General features: G+C 40.8%; 2 protein-coding genes across 3 annotated transcripts in view; one reads left to right on the forward strand and one right to left on the reverse strand.

Moving 5' to 3' along the window:
- LOC133654259 (helicase ARIP4-like) overlaps nucleotides 1–18,833 on the reverse strand; it is a 244,424-nt gene that overhangs the window by 200,804 nt on the left and 24,787 nt on the right. The gene's annotated exons all lie outside the window — the stretch shown is intronic.
- bsna (bassoon presynaptic cytomatrix protein a) overlaps nucleotides 17,626–18,833 on the forward strand; it is a 375,212-nt gene continuing 374,004 nt past the window's right edge. For both annotated transcript variants that reach the window (XM_062054482.1, XM_062054483.1), the window contains exon 1: nucleotides 17,626–17,955. In XM_062054482.1, coding sequence (XP_061910466.1) covers nucleotides 17,780–17,955 — 176 coding nt within the window. In that variant the 5' untranslated portion in view covers nucleotides 17,626–17,779. The remainder of the gene's footprint in view (nucleotides 17,956–18,833) is intronic.

Here is an 18,833-nt window from a genome sequence, read left to right on the forward strand (position 1 = left end):
GATTCACCAACACAGATGTCCAGAATACTGTGGAATTTTGTCGAAGAAAACAAGAGGCTTTTCTATCGGGTCCGATGGGGTTCAACCACTTCCGTTGCTTTTGTGACGTCACGCGCATAAATCATATCCAAAGGAGTTTTACAACCGGAAGTGTGGCGGGAATTTTAAAATTGCACTTTATAAGTTAACCCGGCCGTATTGGCATGTGTTGCAATGTTAAGATTTCATCATTGATATATAAACTATCAGACTGCGTGGTTGGTACTAGTGGCTTTCAGTAGGCCTTTAAAGTCTCCTGTTGTTGTTTTTTTCTGTTTTGTTCATGTAAAGTGTCTTTGTGTACTTAGAAAAGTGCTATATAAATTTGATGTGTTATTATTATTACTATTATTACCCGTTTTGAATGATTTTCACCACAACACAACATCCCAGATGATATAGCAAGATCAGCGGCTCACCGGGTTTTGTTGCCAGCACAAAGGAAGGAGGCGATGCGGACGAGAGAGATGTAGAGGTTGAACTATGGGTTGTTTAGACGTGTATATTGACAATAAAAGGCTTTTCTTTTCTACACCATGTAAATAACTACGCTGCACAGCTGCTTTGAGTCGTAAACAATGGCGGCTCAAGGCTAGAAACTAAGCTACGAGCTACATCGCAAACGTAATAACGGATTATATCATTTACTGGTCCATTGCCAAACCCAGTAGGCTAGGCACTGATCCAATTAAAAGTAGTTTTTAGGAAAAATTAGTCTGCATTTTGCCGCAGGAAGGTGATGCTGTTGTCTTACAGTAGAAGGCTAAACTAGCTACACAACAAATCGAGCTAACATTGCTAACATCATCCACTCATTTCTAACCTACTGTTATTTCTTACCAATTCGTTGTCTCCTCCATTGCCATAAATAGTAGTCAATGGGCCCGCAATTATAAGTAGTTTATTGATAAATCCATCTTTATACTGGCGTAGGTTTCTGAAGCAGAACTCTTCAAAGTGCTTTGCGCACACGAAGAGAGACTTCTCCTGAATTGAAGGTGCATTGCCGCAAATCATAAAAGTTAAAGGGAAGACACTTTCTTACTTTAGATGAGCCTGTAAGTTTGTGTAAAGACTCGTGCTGGTTAAAGCAAATAAAAAACAGAGCATTGGGTTTCATAATCGACATGATGTTGTAGCACAGCCTGTTCTACATCAATTTAAATTGGCTGACTCACAGAAGGATGTTTGGGTAAATGTCTACCATAATCTGCCGACGTCACATATGGCAAAAAGTTCACAAAAGGAGCCAATTCCAAACTGACTTTGTAGGAAGTGGGGATAGAAGGCAACATTGTTTTATAAATATCTCTGCAATACCTTCATGGTTTGATTTCAAATTTTCGGGCCTTATGCAGATCCAAAATACGCATATGCAGGTACCATGAGGTAAAAAAACCAACAACTTGGTTTTGCATAAATGTTAGAATAATTATGTATAAGTTATCACACAACTATTATGCTTAAAGGCCGTTGCTATAGTTGTTATCTATTGTGCTCAAGTTGCACTTTTCTATCCGCGCAAAGGCACACAACTGGTTATCTTCCACTGCAAGTTGTCTCGCGGCAGCAGTTTCTGTCTTCCAGCCTGCAAAACCGCCAAGGACAGACTTCAAGTACCTCAACGAAGATAAGACGACAACACGCAGACAAAGCAGAGACAGGGCGAAATCTCGAGCCATACTTGCCAACCTTGAGACCTCCAAATTCGGGAGTTTGGGGGGGAGGGGGGGGGGGGCGGCGGCGTTGTTAAGGGGGAGGAGTATATTTATAGCTAGAATTCACTAAAATTCAAGTATTATATGAAGTTGCAGACTACATTATATGAAGTGACAGACCACATTAAATAAATACCTGACTTTCAGTGAATTCTAGCCATATATATATATATATATATATATATATATATATATATATATATATATATATATATATATATATATATATATATATATATATATATATATATATATATATATATGTATTTTATTATATATATATATATATATATATATATATATACACATATAAATAAAAGACATACTTGAATTTCAGTGTTCATTTATTTACACATATACACACATAACACTCCTCTCTACTCATTGTTGTATTTGAAAGTGCAATGCTTTGCAGCCAGTAGCACAGCCTTTGAAGGAGAATAGGTATGGGCTGTGTAATATTCTGAGTTGGAGTCAATAACCAGGCGAGGTGATGAAGTTACGTCTCTTTACTTCATACTTCAGAACCGACTCCCACACTTGCCGTCAGGGTGTGCAATACAACGTAAACCGCTGGCCAACCAAAAAGTAACCACAGAACACTATTCTGTGGTTACTTTTTGGTTGGCCAAGCGGACGTGACGACAGGCTGTCCTCACTCAGGTCCGCACGGACCTGGAAGGGGCGCGCCTTAAATCCGGCTGGAAATCGGGAGAAATTCGGGAGAATGGTTGTCCCGGGAGATTTTCAGGAGAGGCACTGAAATTCGGGAGTCTCCCGGAAAATTCGGGAGGGTTGGCAAGTATGTCTCGAGCTCAAGTACATTTGCATTCTGAATAATCACGTATGGTGATACTGGGGCTGCTTGCATAATATGTGTCCCCTCCCCCTAGAAGCAGCCTCAGTGATGTTAACTAGGGAACTCCCGAATAAATAGAGGAGCGCGTGGGACTGCCCCTCAGAGCGTGGTGGGAGACTGTAACTGAGTGTGCAGCCCAATACGTTTCTCCTCATGAGCAAAATTGAACTCTGTCTCTGCCTGATTCCTTGCTTCTTGTCTCGTTTAATAGATAGTTCGGTGTTTGAACCTGACAATAATAGGGCCCCTTAAAGAACTTCTACATAGTAGTGTATTAAACATCACTGAGACAAATATTTGACCAGTAATTATAGCTGGGACAGTCTTCACCTCAACCACCACACTAAAAAGATAAGCTGTAAAAAAAAAGGATGAATTTCTTATTCAAGAATGTTAGTACAGTAATTAGTTTTTGTTTTTAACTGACGCCTTTTCTTTTGTGCCACCATTAACAAAAAAAAAGCTCATTTTTTTGGTGCTGACAAGGACACGATCTTTCTCATTCCACGAAGCACTGATTCACTTTGGTATTCATGCCTTGGAACACGCTGGTGAGTAAAAGTCCTTTGTGTTGACGTAACAAAGAAGAAATTGAATAGGAATATTATTGGTTACATGGAATCTATTGTCTGGGAAATGTTATTTGCATCGGAGATAAAGTTAAAAAGGTCGACATGAGAGAGAGCGGAAAAAAAGGATGGAACTTTTTCTAGATTATTCCTGACATGATTTCATTTCTGCTCTGTATTCAAGTCTGCAATTACAGAGTTTACCTGCATTTACTACATGATCTTCAACGTTTCCCTGTACATTTTTATTTATTTTGTTAAGTTGCACCAAACAATATCAAACAGTATCTTTATTAAAAAAAAACAACGTTTTTTTCGCCCATCACCCTTAATCTTAATGTGAGACAAGAACACATGTCTTTCTCTCTTCTGTGTGTTCTAAATAGTGAAAAACTGCAAGCGTGAGACGGCTAACAATGGAAATAATCTACTTTGCCTATAAAGCCTTTTAAACACATCAAAACAACATTTCATATACATGATGTAACAATTTGAAAATGTCATATCACAGTTATTGTGACCAAAATGATCAGGGTTATCATCATTATTGCGGTATCGTCGAATGTGCTCAAAAAAGACGTGTACGAACATTGAAAACTTTTCTTTTTTTTAAATAACTAAAATAAATATACCCAGTGTTCGAAATCCTACTATTTTGCATGTTTTGTGTTTCTTATGCTTCACTGATAAGAATGTTCTGGCGGATGTTGCGGCGTCCTACTCTGATCAGCGGTCCTTGAACGTACCGCAGAAACACCTCCGTTTCGTATTCCTCTGAGTATATAACAATCACTCTGGTCTAAGAGAGCAGAGCTCGTGGGTTCAACGTGCACAACTGAATACCTTTGTTGCTCAGACAGTAATTTAATGGGGAAAAACGTAAATGTCTCTTGTTTTCATTTCGGCATTTAGGCTAGCGAGCTAGCGCCAATCTGTCTGTGAGTTTATCAAAAATGATGTTTTTTTTTATCATTTTGATTTAAAACGGTAATACTTATACTGCTTTTATCTTTATTTTCATTTGTTATAATTGATTTTCCATTTTGTACACTTGTTTTTACAAACCCCGTTTGCCAAGTTGACAGACAGTATCCTCTGTTTCAGTCAGTCCTATTTGTTAGCTTGTGGAATTTCAAAGTGGACCAACTTCTCGGCTTATTGCTACAATCTTAAAGGCCTACTGAAATGAATTTTTAAAATTTAAACGGGAATAGCAGATCCATTCTATGTGTCATACTTGATCATTTCGCGATATTGCCATATTTTTGCTGAAAGGATTTAGTAGAGAAAATCGACGATAAAGTTGGCAACTTTTGCTCGCTGATAAAAAAAGCCTTGCCTGTACCGGAAGTAGCGTGACGTCACAGGAGCTAGTATTCCTCACAATTCCCCGTTGTTTACAATGGAGCGAGAGATTCGGAGCGACAAAGTGACGATTACCCCATTAATTTGAGCGAGGATGAAAGATTCGTAGATGAGGAACGTTACAGTGAAGGACTAGAGAGGCAGTGATGGACGTATCTTTTTTCGCTCTGACCGTAACTTAGGTACAAGCTGGCTCATTGGATTCCACACTCTCCTTTTTTTATTGTGGATCACGGATTTGTATGTTAAACCACCTCGGATACTATATCCTCTTGAAAATGAGAGTCGAGAACGCGAAATGGACATTTAAAGTGACTTTTATCTCCACGACAATACATCGGTGACACACTTAGCTACTGAGCTAACGTGATAGCATCGTTCTCAAATGAAGATAGAAACAAAAGAAATAAACCCCTGACTGGAAGGATAGACAGAAGATCAACAATACTATTAAACCATGGACATGTAACTACACGGTTAAAAATTCTCAGCCTGGTAAGGCTTAACAATGCTGTTGCTAACAACGCTAAGGCTAATTTAGCAACTTAGCAACCGGACCTCACAGAACTATGATAAAAACATTAGCGCTCCACCTACGCCAGCCAGCCCTCATCTTCCCAACAACAGCCGTGCTCACCTGCGTTCCAGCGTTCGACAACGCGACGAAGGATTTAATCCGTGGGTTTGGCGGCAAGCATCGGCTCGGCGTAGTAAGTAGTCCTTGTTGTGTTACTGTAAGTATTGTACTTAGCCGCTAATACACCGATCGATCCCACCTACAACGTTCTTCTTTGCAGCCTCCATTGTTCATTAAACAAATTGCAAAAGATTCACCAACACAGATGTCCAGAATACTGTGTAATTTAGTCGAAGAAAACAAGAGGTTTTTGTATCGGGTTCGATGGGGTCCAACCACTTCCGTGGATTTTGTGACGTCACGCGCATAAATCATATCCAAAGGAGTTTTTCAACCGGAAGTGTGGCGGGAATTTTAAAATGTCACTTTATAAGTTAACCCGGCCGTATTGGCATGTGTTGCAATGTTAAGATTTCATCATTGATATATAAACTATCAGACTGCGTGGTCGGTAGTAGTGGCTTTCAGTAGGCCTTTAATAAGTAGGGGTGTAACGATTGATCGATACATCGATTTGTATTCCTAAATTTCAACTATATCAATTTTGCCTTCCAAGAGATAGGTATCGAGCCAAGATTGTTTTTAAAAGGGAATCTATAGATTTTATTTGTACTAGAAAAAGGAAAACGTTGGATTTATGAACGGCAGAATTTATATGAAGTTTAGCACTTGTAATAATAAAGAAACGTTAAGTCCATTTTCCGACTGTGGCTTCATCAAAACAAAAATGGCGGTCAAAACGTGCACTCACGTCTTTGCTTCCTTTCTCGGCCGAACAAGCACATGTTCCTACATTTTAGTTGGTAAGATGCTTTTCATAATGTCATTTTACCTTAATTCATCCAGTAAAGTTCCATTTCGATTAAAAATCTTTTTTTTTCAAGGGAGTCCTGCCACAAACATTCATCCATTAGGGTGAGTGGCACTAAGAGCAGGGTGGGTTAATGTCTTGCCAAAGGACACAACGGCAGTGACGAGGATGGCAGAAGCTGCATTCATACCAGGAACCCTTCAGTTTCTGGAAGCCCGCTCTACCGTATGAGTCATGACACTCCTAATTACTTTCCTACGCAGAGGTTAAATCCCAACAATTGATTACAACTTTTTACTTTGTCCCACAGTTTTATGGCGAAATAGACCTTCAAAAACACAGCAAATCCCATCGCAATTTTTGGGAAGAACTTCTTAGGAACTGGAATATAGCAAACAGCATAATGTCCTTTTTTTATTTATTTTTTTACTCGACTCGAACGGCAATTATTTGAGTATATTTTGTTTGTGGAGGCGAGCGGAAGTCAAAAGGAAAGGACTTGGCTGCTAAAAGTGCTGATGAGGTCTCTGCAGCCCATCAGTCATTCAATTAAGCATTCACAGTTGACCGATAGGGCTTTACCTTGCTAGGAGTGGAGTGGAAGGTTGGCACATTGCTCATTTTCAATCTCTTTAAGTATTCACCCCTGCAGAGCGGTCAATGAGTGCAAGCGTCAAAGTGATCGACTGGAAGGTTTGCATGAGACTTGAAGACTATGAGGAACAAGATGCTGGCGTGCACAATGCAAGATGGCAGACGGCTGTTGTTTTGTGGTATCTCTCACTTTGCTCACCGCCGCTGTTTTGCCTGACCAGAAACAGGTCTTATTTTCACTAATATGAAGCCATATATATATATATATATATATATATATATATATATATATATATATATATATATATATATATATATATATATTGACCTGCTATTATTTACTATCTAAAGCTGAATATATATATATATATATATATATATATATATATATATATATATATATATATATATATATATATATATATATATATATAATATATATATATATATATATATATATATATATATAAATATATATATATATATATATATATTCAGTAACCAACCCAACACTGTACATTTGCCACTTGTTGCTAGGCAGAATTCATGGGGCAGACTCATAGATGCCTAAAGAGCCAATATATATATATATATATATATATATATATATATATATTGGCTCTTTAGGCATCTATGAGTCTGCCCCATGAATTCTGCCTAGCAACAAGTGGCAAATGTACAGTGTTGGGTTAGTTACTGAAAACCAGTAAGTAGTTACAATTACTAGTTACTTAATTTCAAAAGTAACTCAGTTACTAACTCAGTTACTTACATCAAAAAGTAATGCGTTACTGTGAAAAGTAACTATTTAGTTACTTCTTTTTTTTTTAAAGCTCCCATTAATGCCCTTTTAGCCTTCATTTCAGTGCTGTTATTGCACTGGAGAATAATACAATCTGTTGATCAACTTGACATGCATTTTTATTTGCATTTGAACATAATTAATGAAAAACAGTGCAACATAAAAAGGCATTTCTCCTTTCTTTAAACTTGGACCAATGACCATTAATAAAAAACAACTTAAAGTGCGACATAAGAAGGCACATCATCTTCCTTGAAACATGGATAGTGAAATAAAGCCTGATGCTGCTGTCTTCCACACTTGGAGCCATGGATTGTACAATCCTTGTTTTCATTGACAGGATCATTGACACAGATGGTGAAGTTTCAGTGCTCAGTGGAGATGTAACACTTTTGAGGGGTTGAAGCACCTGGAGGACCTCCTCTGCCACTCTCACATCATCATCAGACAGGTTGATGATGTCTTTATGACATTTTTCTTCAGGGTCTTGTGGGTCAATGCAGAGTATATAGCTGCCTGCTGCTCCAACATATCATCAGTGGAGTTCCACTTCGTTTGGACATCATGTATGAGCTTTATGAGTAGGCAGTTTTAGCATTTCTTGCTTTGTCTTAAGTACATGAGCAGCTGTTGTGCTAGGAAACCTCCTTCCTGATCCATCCTATTGACTGAGATGTGATGCCAAATTCACTACATGTGCAAAGCACCTACCTGTGGTCCCAGTCCTGCCTCATTCACTGCATTTATTTGATTTTTGGCATTATCACTTGTGACTGGGATATCTTTATCTTCCATTCCTCCACTGCTTGTGTCAGTACCTGCGCAAGGTGACTCTCGTAGAGGGGGCGTGTCTTCTCATCTGCCAGTCTGCTGTGATGAAGTGAGCGCTTATCTTCACATAGTTCCCCTGGACGTGCACCAGTCTGTCGTGAGCGCAACAGATGATGCTCTGGATAGTTCATCCACAACTTTTTTCTTCTCCTGCTCATAAAGATCCGGCACAATCTTATCGCTGAAGTGGGTGCGCGACGGGATGTCGTAACGTGGCTCATGCACGTTCAGCATGTGTTTAAAAGCCTAGTCTTGCACAACTGAGTCTGCTCCTATAAACACACCGATTAAATGGCGCGGGGCGTTCAAGCTCCTCCGTTACTCCGCTCGCCGTGACCACGCTGTGTGTGGAATGAACGTGCATGGGAACAACCTTTTTGTTTTGTTGTATATATCAAACCGCGGATCACGTGTGTCCCTCCCCCCCACACCCACACACACGCCTCTTTTCTTCTCTCCGGCGTGTGACAGAGGAAGATTCAGAAGAAAGACACCGCAGCGCTTCTGTTTCTAGCCGATACTACATTAAAAATAACGTAAAATAACGCAGTAGCGCATCATGTAGTAACGGTAACTGAGTTACTGAATATAAAAAAATAACGCGTTAGATTACTAGTTACCGCCGAAACTAACGGCGTTACAGTCCCAACACTGCAAATGTATGACATGATCAGGATTTATTTTGATGCGCCTGTATGCTGTGTTTAATGTTAATAAAAAATAAAGCCTAATGTTATTTATAAAGGACATACTGTAGCTTGTCTCAAATATTGGTGGTTAACCTGCCGTTATTTATTATCTAAAGCAGGGGTCCCCAAACTTTTTGACTAGGGGGCCGCATTGGGTTGAAAAAATTGGACTGGGGGCCGGGCTGTCTATATATATATATATATATATATATATATATATATATATATATATATATATATATATATATATATACACATATATACATTGTCTTTATATTCCAGCGAGTTAATCCGTTTTGTCATTTAACATCAATTAACATTGATGTTCATCAACATTTAACATTGTCACGTTATCAATGGGAAAATTAATTTTTAGACAATATGATTTGCCTGAGCGGCTAGGAGACACCGAGAGTAACAAGCGGTATAAAATGGATTAGAAAGGAAATATAAAATTTTAAAAAAAATTAAATACAAAGAAATAAATAAAAAAATAAAATAAATAAAAACACTTTATTTTTTAACTTGGGACTTCCCGTGGGCCGGATTTTGGATGCTGGGGGGCCGGATCCGGCCCGCGGGCCGTAGTTTGGGGACCCCTGATCTAAAGCTTCATATTAGTGGAAATAAGACCTGTTTCTGTTCAGGCAAAACAGCAGTATATATTTATGTATATATAATGGCTCTTTGGGCACGTATGAGTCTGCCCCATGAATTCTGCATATATATATATATATATATATATATATATATATATATATATATATATATATATATATATATATATATATATATATATATATATATATATATATATATATATATACAGTACAGGCCAAAAGTTCGTACACACCTTCTCATTCAATGCGTTTTCTTTATTTTCATGACTATTTACATTGTAGATTGTCCCTGAAGGCATCAAAACTATGAATGAACACATGTGGAGTTATGTACTTAACAAAAAAAGGTGAAACAACTGAGAACATGTTTGAATTCTAGTTTCTTCAAAATAGCCACCCTTTGCTCTGATTACTGCTTTGCACACTCTTGGCATTCTCTCAATGAGCTTCAAGCACACCTGTGAAGTGTAAACCATTTCAGGTGACTACCTCTTATTTTGAAGAAACTAGAATATAAAACATGTTTTCAGTTATTTCACCTTTTTTTGGTTAAGTACATAACTCCACATGTGTTCATTCATAGTTCTGATGCCTTCAGTGACAATCTACAATGTAAATAGTCATGAAAACAAAGAAAAGGCATTGAATGAGAAGGTGTGTCCAAACGTTTGGCCTGTACTGTAAATGATACCCATACATAAATATTAAAATAATTTCAAGGGGATAAGAGAGTGCCTTGTTTTCATTCTGTGTCTCTATTCCAAAGAGACCATTTATACTTTTTGAAAGTCCTGGCAGCGTTTCTCTTAAACCTTCTGTGATAAATATGCATTATTGAGGATAAAATGATGTAAGATCATCCATAATAAAATACAAAACTTATTAATATACAAGTACGATACCTTATATGAAACGATACGTTAAATATTAATATGACCTTTTTAACTCCAGGGGTCTTTTTACAGTATTTCTCCACAATTAAACAATATAATACCTATGATATTGTAGATACATAAATGTCATCGAGTCTGTAAATAAGGATGGATCATAGAAAAAAATAAGCATTTTTTAAATGCCTTAATTTTGTTCATTTTTTAAAAACCTATGTGTCAAAGTCAAGGCCAGATTTGGCCCGCGAATGAATGATCTATGGTCCCCGGGAAGATATTTGATTAGTATTAGAACCGGCCCGCAGGCCACAGCCGCCTGCTGCTGTTTTGCACGCATCAATACTCCATCAGTGTTGGCGCTAGGAATTTTCCAAATGGGGCCTCAGGGACCCCATCAAGTCACCAAAATGGGGTCCCACAGTACATTTTTGGGGTACCACTTTTTTGTAACCGTTTTGAAAACAAATGACAAAGGAGACGGCACAGACAGGAGAAACGTTGTATTACTCTCTATATATATATATATATATATATATATATATATATATATATATATATACACTATATATATATACATAAACAATAAATGAAGTGTGTGTACTAATCCAAGATGTGTGTGGTGTGTGATTATGTGTGGAGATTAGCTGTAGTGTGTCGGATTGGTGCGGTGTCTTCAGTAATGCGGACGCTGTATCGATCCGTTGTGGTGAAGAAGGAGCTGAGCCGGAAGGCAAAGCTCTCAATATACCGGTCGATCTACGTTCCCATCCTCACCTATGGTCATGAGCTTTGGGTTATGACCAAAAGGACAAGATCACGGGTACAGGCGGCCGAAATGAGTTTCCTCCGCCGGGTGGTGGGGCTCTCCTTTAGAGATAGGGTGAGAAGCTCTGTCATCTGGGAGGAGCTCAAAGTAAAGCCACTGCTCCTCCACATGGAGAGGAGCCAGATGAGGTGGTTCGGGCATCTGGTCAGGGTGCCACCCGAACGCCTGCCTAGGGAGGTGTTTAGGGCACGTCCGACCGGTAGGAGGCCACGGGGAAGACCCAGGACACGTCGGGAAGACTATGTCTCCCGTCTGGCCTGGGAACACCTCGGGATCCCCCGGGAAGAGCTGGACAAAGTGGCTGGGGAGAGGAAAGTCTGGGCTTCCCTGCTTAGGCTGCTGCCCCCGCGACCCGACCTCGGATAAGCGGAACAAGATGGATGGATGGATGAATGGATGGATGGTGTTACCGGTAGTGTTGAACACAGAGATCAAGAGTCAAGGGAGGGTGGAGGGGTGAACTGGTAGTGGGTTGCCGGCCCAGGTGTCCCCGAATCCACCGGGGACGAGTCTAGTGGCGGCGGCGAGTAGAACGCCGCTGCAGCAGGCGAGGCGGGCGACCAAGGAACGGCCACCTCCTTGGCCGTCGGGAAGGCGGACGCGAGTGGCGGCAGAACCACAGCAGCCTAGGAGTTCAAACGCCTCTGTCCTGTTGGCGCAAAAAGTGTCTGGTGGGTGTCACGTGGGGGCGTCTGATGACCGCCTGTGCGGCCGGAGGTCGCGGGGGCGACGATGCTGGAGACGAGGAGGATGGCGGCGCTGTGGAAAGGCCCGCCAGAGACCAGAGTCCGCCTTTTTTTACTTTTCTATATTTTCATTGTAATATTTTCAGAATGTGTTAGTTCTGTTTTTGGCCAAAGTAAGGCAAAAGAAAACAATCTGAATTTGTCTTAATTTTTTAGTTTTAATGCCAGGATTTTTAATAGTGCGGCCCCGCGTGTGCACAGATTTTCCTCCATGCGGCCCCTGAGCTAATATGAGTTTGACACCCCTGCTATAAAACAATTACAATGAATCTAAAAGTGGATGACCTTTGTATACCTGTTGATGACATCATATAGTGTTGGGAGTCAACACCACTATGGCGAAGTTCCAGTGACGTGCGGTCACTAGAGGCAGGTGCGGCGGGGCCTCACCTGCCATCATGGAAAGAAAAAAAATGTAAAAAGAAAAATTTTTTTTTAAATTGTTATATGTATCCAGTGATTATACCATACTTGCCAACCCTCCCGTTTTTAGCGGGAGAATTCAGCGCCTCTCCCGACAACCTCCCGGCAGAGATTTTCTCCCGACAAACTCCCGGTATTCAGCCGGAGCTGGAGGCCACGCCCCCTCCAGCTCAATGTGGACCTGAGACTGAGTGGGGACAGCCTGTTCTCACGTCCGCTTTCCCACAATATAAACAGCTTGCCTAACGAATTCAAACGAATGGAAACAAGAATTTCAGTTCATCCAGGACAGTTCGAAGGGGAAGGTGTATGTTGCCTGTAAATATGTAGAACAGACTTCTCCATTGAACACGGTGGCCGAAATGATATACTCATCATGAACGGAGAAGTTAAACAGGACAATACTGCCATCTAATGGACAGCCACCGGAACACTGAAATTCAAGTATTTATTTGATGTAAATAAAATAAATAAATATATATATATATATATATATATATATATATATGAAATATATATGAAATATATATGAAATACTCGAGTTGGTGAATTCTAGCTGTAAATAACCACGCAATCCATGCCTCACCATGGATTGCAGACTCGGCTAACTGCTGGCCTGCTGTGCAGTGAGATCGTACTGCTATATGAACTATATTATACATTTCCATAGTTTAGTTAGCTGAGGTATATAATGTACAGTGTATTTTGTCAACAACTGTATGTGTGTAAGTATTTCTTGTGCTGAGCGATCATAAAACGGCTGCGAAGACGCACTGTGGGAGGCTCGCAGTAACCCCGCCTCCTTGCGCCAAGCACCCCCGCCGCAGAATGCACCGCCCGACGGGAGCGCCACACCAACCAAAGCCCACACCCAAACCCTCCACGTGCAAGACCGAATCCACCCAAAAAAAGTCACTTACAAGAAGCCAAAAAGTGCAAAAACAACAATGCTCGCGCCGGAGGAGCCGTGAACAGGGACACAACATTAGGTACACCTGCAGCCTGCAGCACGGATTTCATATTTCATTCATTCACAACTCCTCCAACACGAACACCACTGTTCCCGCACTTATAAGTAAAGGTAGTACCATAATAACGTTTTTTTAATTAAATGTGCTTTTTTGTGTGCTACAGTTTGTATGTGTAAAGTTAAGTTAAAGTACCAATGATTGTCACACACACACTAGGTGTGGTGAAATTTGTCCTCTGCATTTGACCCATCCCCTTGATCACCCCCTGGGAGGTGAGGGGAGCAGTGGGCAGCAGCGGCGCCGCGCCCGGGAATAATTTTTGGTGATTTAACCCCCAATTCCAACCCTTGATGCTGAGTGCCAAGCAGGGAAGAATGCTGGTATGAGCTTTTAAACACAACCCGTTAACTGCTGCCAATCAAATGGTGAATAAGATACTCTTTAGGGTTCATATGTTTGTAAATCTGACTGTGATGAAGTCAGTGCCTCACCTGACATGAACCTCACCGCACGTCACTGCGAAGTTCATACAAATGCCATCTGATTATTAGCTGCAAAAGCCCGCATAAAAGCTGTGCTTTGGTCCAATCCTATAAATATACTCGTTAAGTGCATGAATGCTTTTAGTGCGGTGTGTTTGCATTCCGAGTGTTTACTTAAAAACAGCGAAAAGTGTAATATTGAACTGAATGTCTCCATGCGGGACAATTGAAGGCTCCTTCCTCCACTCTGTCTCCATATGAATGAGCATAGAGCCTGCAGGTGGGTGGGGGCTTGGGGGGGGGGGGGGGGGGGTTTCCACAGCCGTGTTATTGGGAGTCACGTGACGCCCAGTGCAGTCGCCTCTCTGCGAGTGCACGCCGCTCCTCGTGCACTCGCTCCGGTCATGTGGACGCGCACGTACTCGCCCCCCTCCCGACTTGTGCATCATCAAAAAAGGGACGTACGCCTTTAAATGTAAAAAAAAAAAAAATGCTTTTATATTTATCAGTACTAGTGTGTAACATGAATATTTAAATGTATTGTGCCACTATTACTAGTATTTATGTAAGAACAAGATAAATAAAATGTATCCTAAATGAATTCATTCCAATATCATTACTTAATGAAAATCATGGCGTCTGACGTAATTTATCCTTACTCCTTTCATGTGTTATCATTTACTGAAAAACCGTGTCTGATATCACTTATGCTCAATTATTTCATGTGGGCTCAAGTCATGAAAATCCATATCTGATATCATTTATCCTCAATTATTTAATTTAATATTATTATTTCATGAAAAATTGTGTCTGATATCATTAATCCTCAATTATTTCATATATTATATTCTAATGGAAACCAGTGTCTGATAGTGTGTATCATTAATAAATACATTTGATATTATTTCATTTGTACAGCTGGGATAGGCTCCAGCCCGTTTTGACCACCAGAGAGACATGTGGTTGAAAAATGGATGGATGGATGGGAAACCATGGTGTTTGATGTGCATCCATCCATCCATCCATTTTCTACCGCTTGTCCCTTTCGGGGTCGCAGGGGGTGCTGGAGCCTATCTCAGCTGCATTCGGGCGGTAGGCGGGGTACACCCTGGACAAGTCACCACCTCATCGCAGGTGTTTGATGTCATTTATCCTCAATCCCTTTATGTATTACTTAATGAAAACCAGTGTCTAATAGCATGTATCCTTAATTCTATCATTAAGTATCATTACTTCATGAAAACCATGGCGTCTGAAATAATTTATCCTTAATTATTTTATGTATAATTGAATTCATTTGGGACAAGCGGTAGAAAAATAGATGGATGGATGGATGATATCACTATTTAATGAAAACAATGGTGTCTGGAATTAATTCTCAAATTATTTCAAATGTTATATTTAAATAAAAACCAGTGTCTGATTAAGTTAAGTTAAAGTTAAGTTAAAGTTAAACTTAATTTAACTTAAATAAAAACCAGTGTCTGATATAATTTATCCTCAATTCATTGTTCGATGAAAACCATGGTGTCTGATATCAATGATCAGCAATTATTTCATTTATTATAAATGAATGAAAACCAGTGTCTGATATCATTTATTCTCAATTATTTCATTTATTTTTTAATGGAAAACATGCTGTCTGATATCCATCCATCCATCCATTTTCTACCGCTTGTCCCTCTCGGGTCACGGGTGGGGGGTGGTGCTGGAGCCTATCCCAGCTGCACTCGGGCGGAAGGCGGGTTACACTCTGGACAAGTCGCCACCTCATCACAGGGCCAACGCAGACAGACAGACAACATTCACACACTAGGGCCAATTTAGTGTTAATTATTTCAGGTATTATCATTTAACGAAAACCAATGTCTGCAAAAATTATTATTTGATTTAATGTCACTATTTAATGAAAACAATCATGTCTGATATCGTTTGTCTTCAATTCTTTCATCTATTATTATTCAACATGGATCCCTTCATTATATATTCTGCATTAATTCATAATAAAAATGTTTCATTTTTTACCTTTGTATTTATTATTTTCATTACTGAATATTCTCTATTTTAACTACTAACCCTATAATGTACAAAACCCAAAAATGGTAAATAAAAACAGAATACAATGATTTGAAAATAATTTTAAACCTATATTCAATTGAATAGACTGCAAAGACAAGATACTTAACATTACAACTGGAAAACTTTGTTATTTTTTGCAAATATTAGCTCATTTGGAATTTGATGCCTGCAACATGTTGCAAAAAAGCTGGCACAAGTGGCAAACAAGACTGAGAAAGTTGAGGAGTGCTCATCAAACACTTATTTGGAACATCCCACAGGTGAACAGGCTAATTGGGAACAGGTGGGTGCCATGATTGGGTATAAAAGCAGCTTCCATGAAATGCTCAGTCATTCACAAACAAGGATGGGGCGAGGGTCACCGCTTTGTCAACAAATGCGTGAGCAAATTGTCCAACAATTTAAGAACAACATTTCTCAACCAGCTATTGCAAGGAATTTGGGAATTTCACCATCTACAGTTCGTAATATCATCAAAAGGTTCAGAGAATCTGGAGAAATCACTGCACGTAAGCGATGATATTACGGACATTCGATCCCTCAGGCGGTACTGCATCAAAAAGCGACATCGGCGTGTAAAGGATATCACCACATGGGCTCAGGAACACTTTAGAAAACCACTGTCAGTAACTACAGTTTGTCGCTACATCTGTAAGTGCAAGTTAAAACGCTATTATGGAAAGCGAAAGCCATTTATCAACAACACCCAGAAGGCAGCTGGCTTCGCTGGGCCCGAGCTCATCTAAGATGGACTGATGCAAAGTGGAAAAGTGTTCTGTGGTCTGACGAGTTCACATTTCAAATTGTTTTTGGAAACTGTGGACGTCGTGTCCTCCGGACCAAAGAGGAGAAGTACCATCCGGATTGTTCTAGGCGCAAAGTTGAAAAGCCAGCATGTGTGATGGTATGGGGGTGTATTAGTGGCCCAAGGCATGGGTAACTTACACATCTGTGAAGGCGCCATTAATGCTGAAAGGTACATACAGGTTTTGGAGCAACGCCCCTGCTTATTTCAGCAAGATGCCAAGCCACATTCTGCACGTGTTACAACAGCGTGGCTTCGTAGTAAAAGAGTGTGGGTACTAGACTGGCCTGCCTGTAGTCCATACTTGTCTCCCATTGAAAATGTGTGGCGCATTATGAAGCCTAAAATAGCACAATGGAGACTGTTGAGCAACTTAAGCTGTACATCAAGCAAGAATGGGAAAGAATTCCACCTGAAAAGCTTGAAAAATTGCTCTCCTCAGTTCCCAAACGTTTACTGAGTGTTGTTAAAAGGAAAGGCCCCTGTGCCAACTTTTTTGCGACGTGTTGCTGCCCATAAATTCTAAGTTAATGATTATTTGCAAAAAAAAGATATAATGTTTCTCAGTTCGAACATTAAATATCTTGTTTGCAGTCTATTCAATTGAATATAAGTTAGCAAATCATTGTATTCTGTTCGTATCGACACTATATTTACACTACATAACCTTCATTGGGTTCAGGTGCCTCACATCCCAGCGCGCCCCCTGGCGGTTGTTTTGGGTCTTACAGGCAGGCGGAAGCGCGCTCCCGCCACCACGTCGGGAAGCGAGCCTACTGGTGCTGAGGCTGACGAGGAGTTGGATGACGATGATGAGGATGATGATGATGATGATGGCGGTAATACACGAGCAAGGCTGAGTTCCCTCACCTTCTTCTCTCTTCCCCTTTTTTTTACCCCTCCCCGTCCATTCCACGTCGGACCGCCCGCGTCTCGTTACAAGACAGCGACGTGAAAGCCAAAGAAGAAGAAGAAGAAGAAGAAGAAGGGAGGATTCACCGCCCTCCTGTCTTGTGAGCCGCGATGGGGAACGAAGCGAGCATGGAGGGCGGCGGGCAGCCGGGAGAGGCCGGGATGATGGGCTCCGTGCTGCCCGGAGGACACCCGGCCAGCGCGGGGCAGCCACACATGAAGCCCGTCAACGGCTCCGCGGCCGGCGGAGGGATGGGAGTCGGAGGCCCCGTGATGGGGATGACGCGGTAAGACGGAGCACGGGGTGGTGGGGAGAAACCATTCGGGGGGTCGCTCGGCACTCTTTTGCTTTGACATTGGCTAGTAACGGTTGTCATGGCAGCCGCACCAGCCTGCGGGCCGTGCCTTCATCATGTGCCGTGGCGATAGTATTCGTGCGTGTACGTGGACTGGCGTGACGGGCTGCAGGAAAAAAAAGAAAAAAAAACCGCCAACATGCACACTCCTCGTTACATCACATTCACAACTCATGCTGGCTCCTTTTGACATGGAGCTTTTTTTTTTTTTTTTTTTTTTTTTTTTTTTGTAGGGAAACACGTGATGCTCGCGTGCGTGCGTGCGTGTACCCGCGTGCAGGGCTTGCCTTGAAAATGTGGGCGTGTGTGTGTGTGTGTGTGTGTGTTCTTGTATTTCTACCCTTCTTGAGACATCCACAAAGAAAAGTACCTTCCGTATGAACAAGTTAGGACATAAATCCTGGTTCCAATACGGAAAAAACCCATCCCATCCATCCGTTTTCTACCGCTTGTCCCTTTTTGGGTCGTTTGCATCTAATAGAGGATGTCTCATTTGCACCCCCTGGTGGGGAAATCTTCTCAGAATGAGGGTGGTCCCAAAAAAGGAGGGGAGTTTTCAAAATTGACTGTGTGTGCCTTTTTTAAAAGTGCTACCCCTCTGGTCAACGTATGAAATAACAAGTGTGTGTACAAAATTTGAAGTGCGCCCCCTCTGGCCAACATATATAAAAACAAGTGTGTGTAGACATTTTAAAGTGCTCCCCCTCTGGCCAACATAAGAAATAACAAGTGTGTGTACACATTTGAAGTGCTCCCCCTTTGGTCAACATATGTAATAACAAGTGTGTGTAAAAATCTGAAGTGCTCCC

Source organism: Entelurus aequoreus, linkage group LG07, assembly GCF_033978785.1.
Source record: "Entelurus aequoreus isolate RoL-2023_Sb linkage group LG07, RoL_Eaeq_v1.1, whole genome shotgun sequence".
In the NCBI taxonomy this organism is placed as follows: Eukaryota; Metazoa; Chordata; class Actinopteri; order Syngnathiformes; family Syngnathidae; genus Entelurus; species Entelurus aequoreus.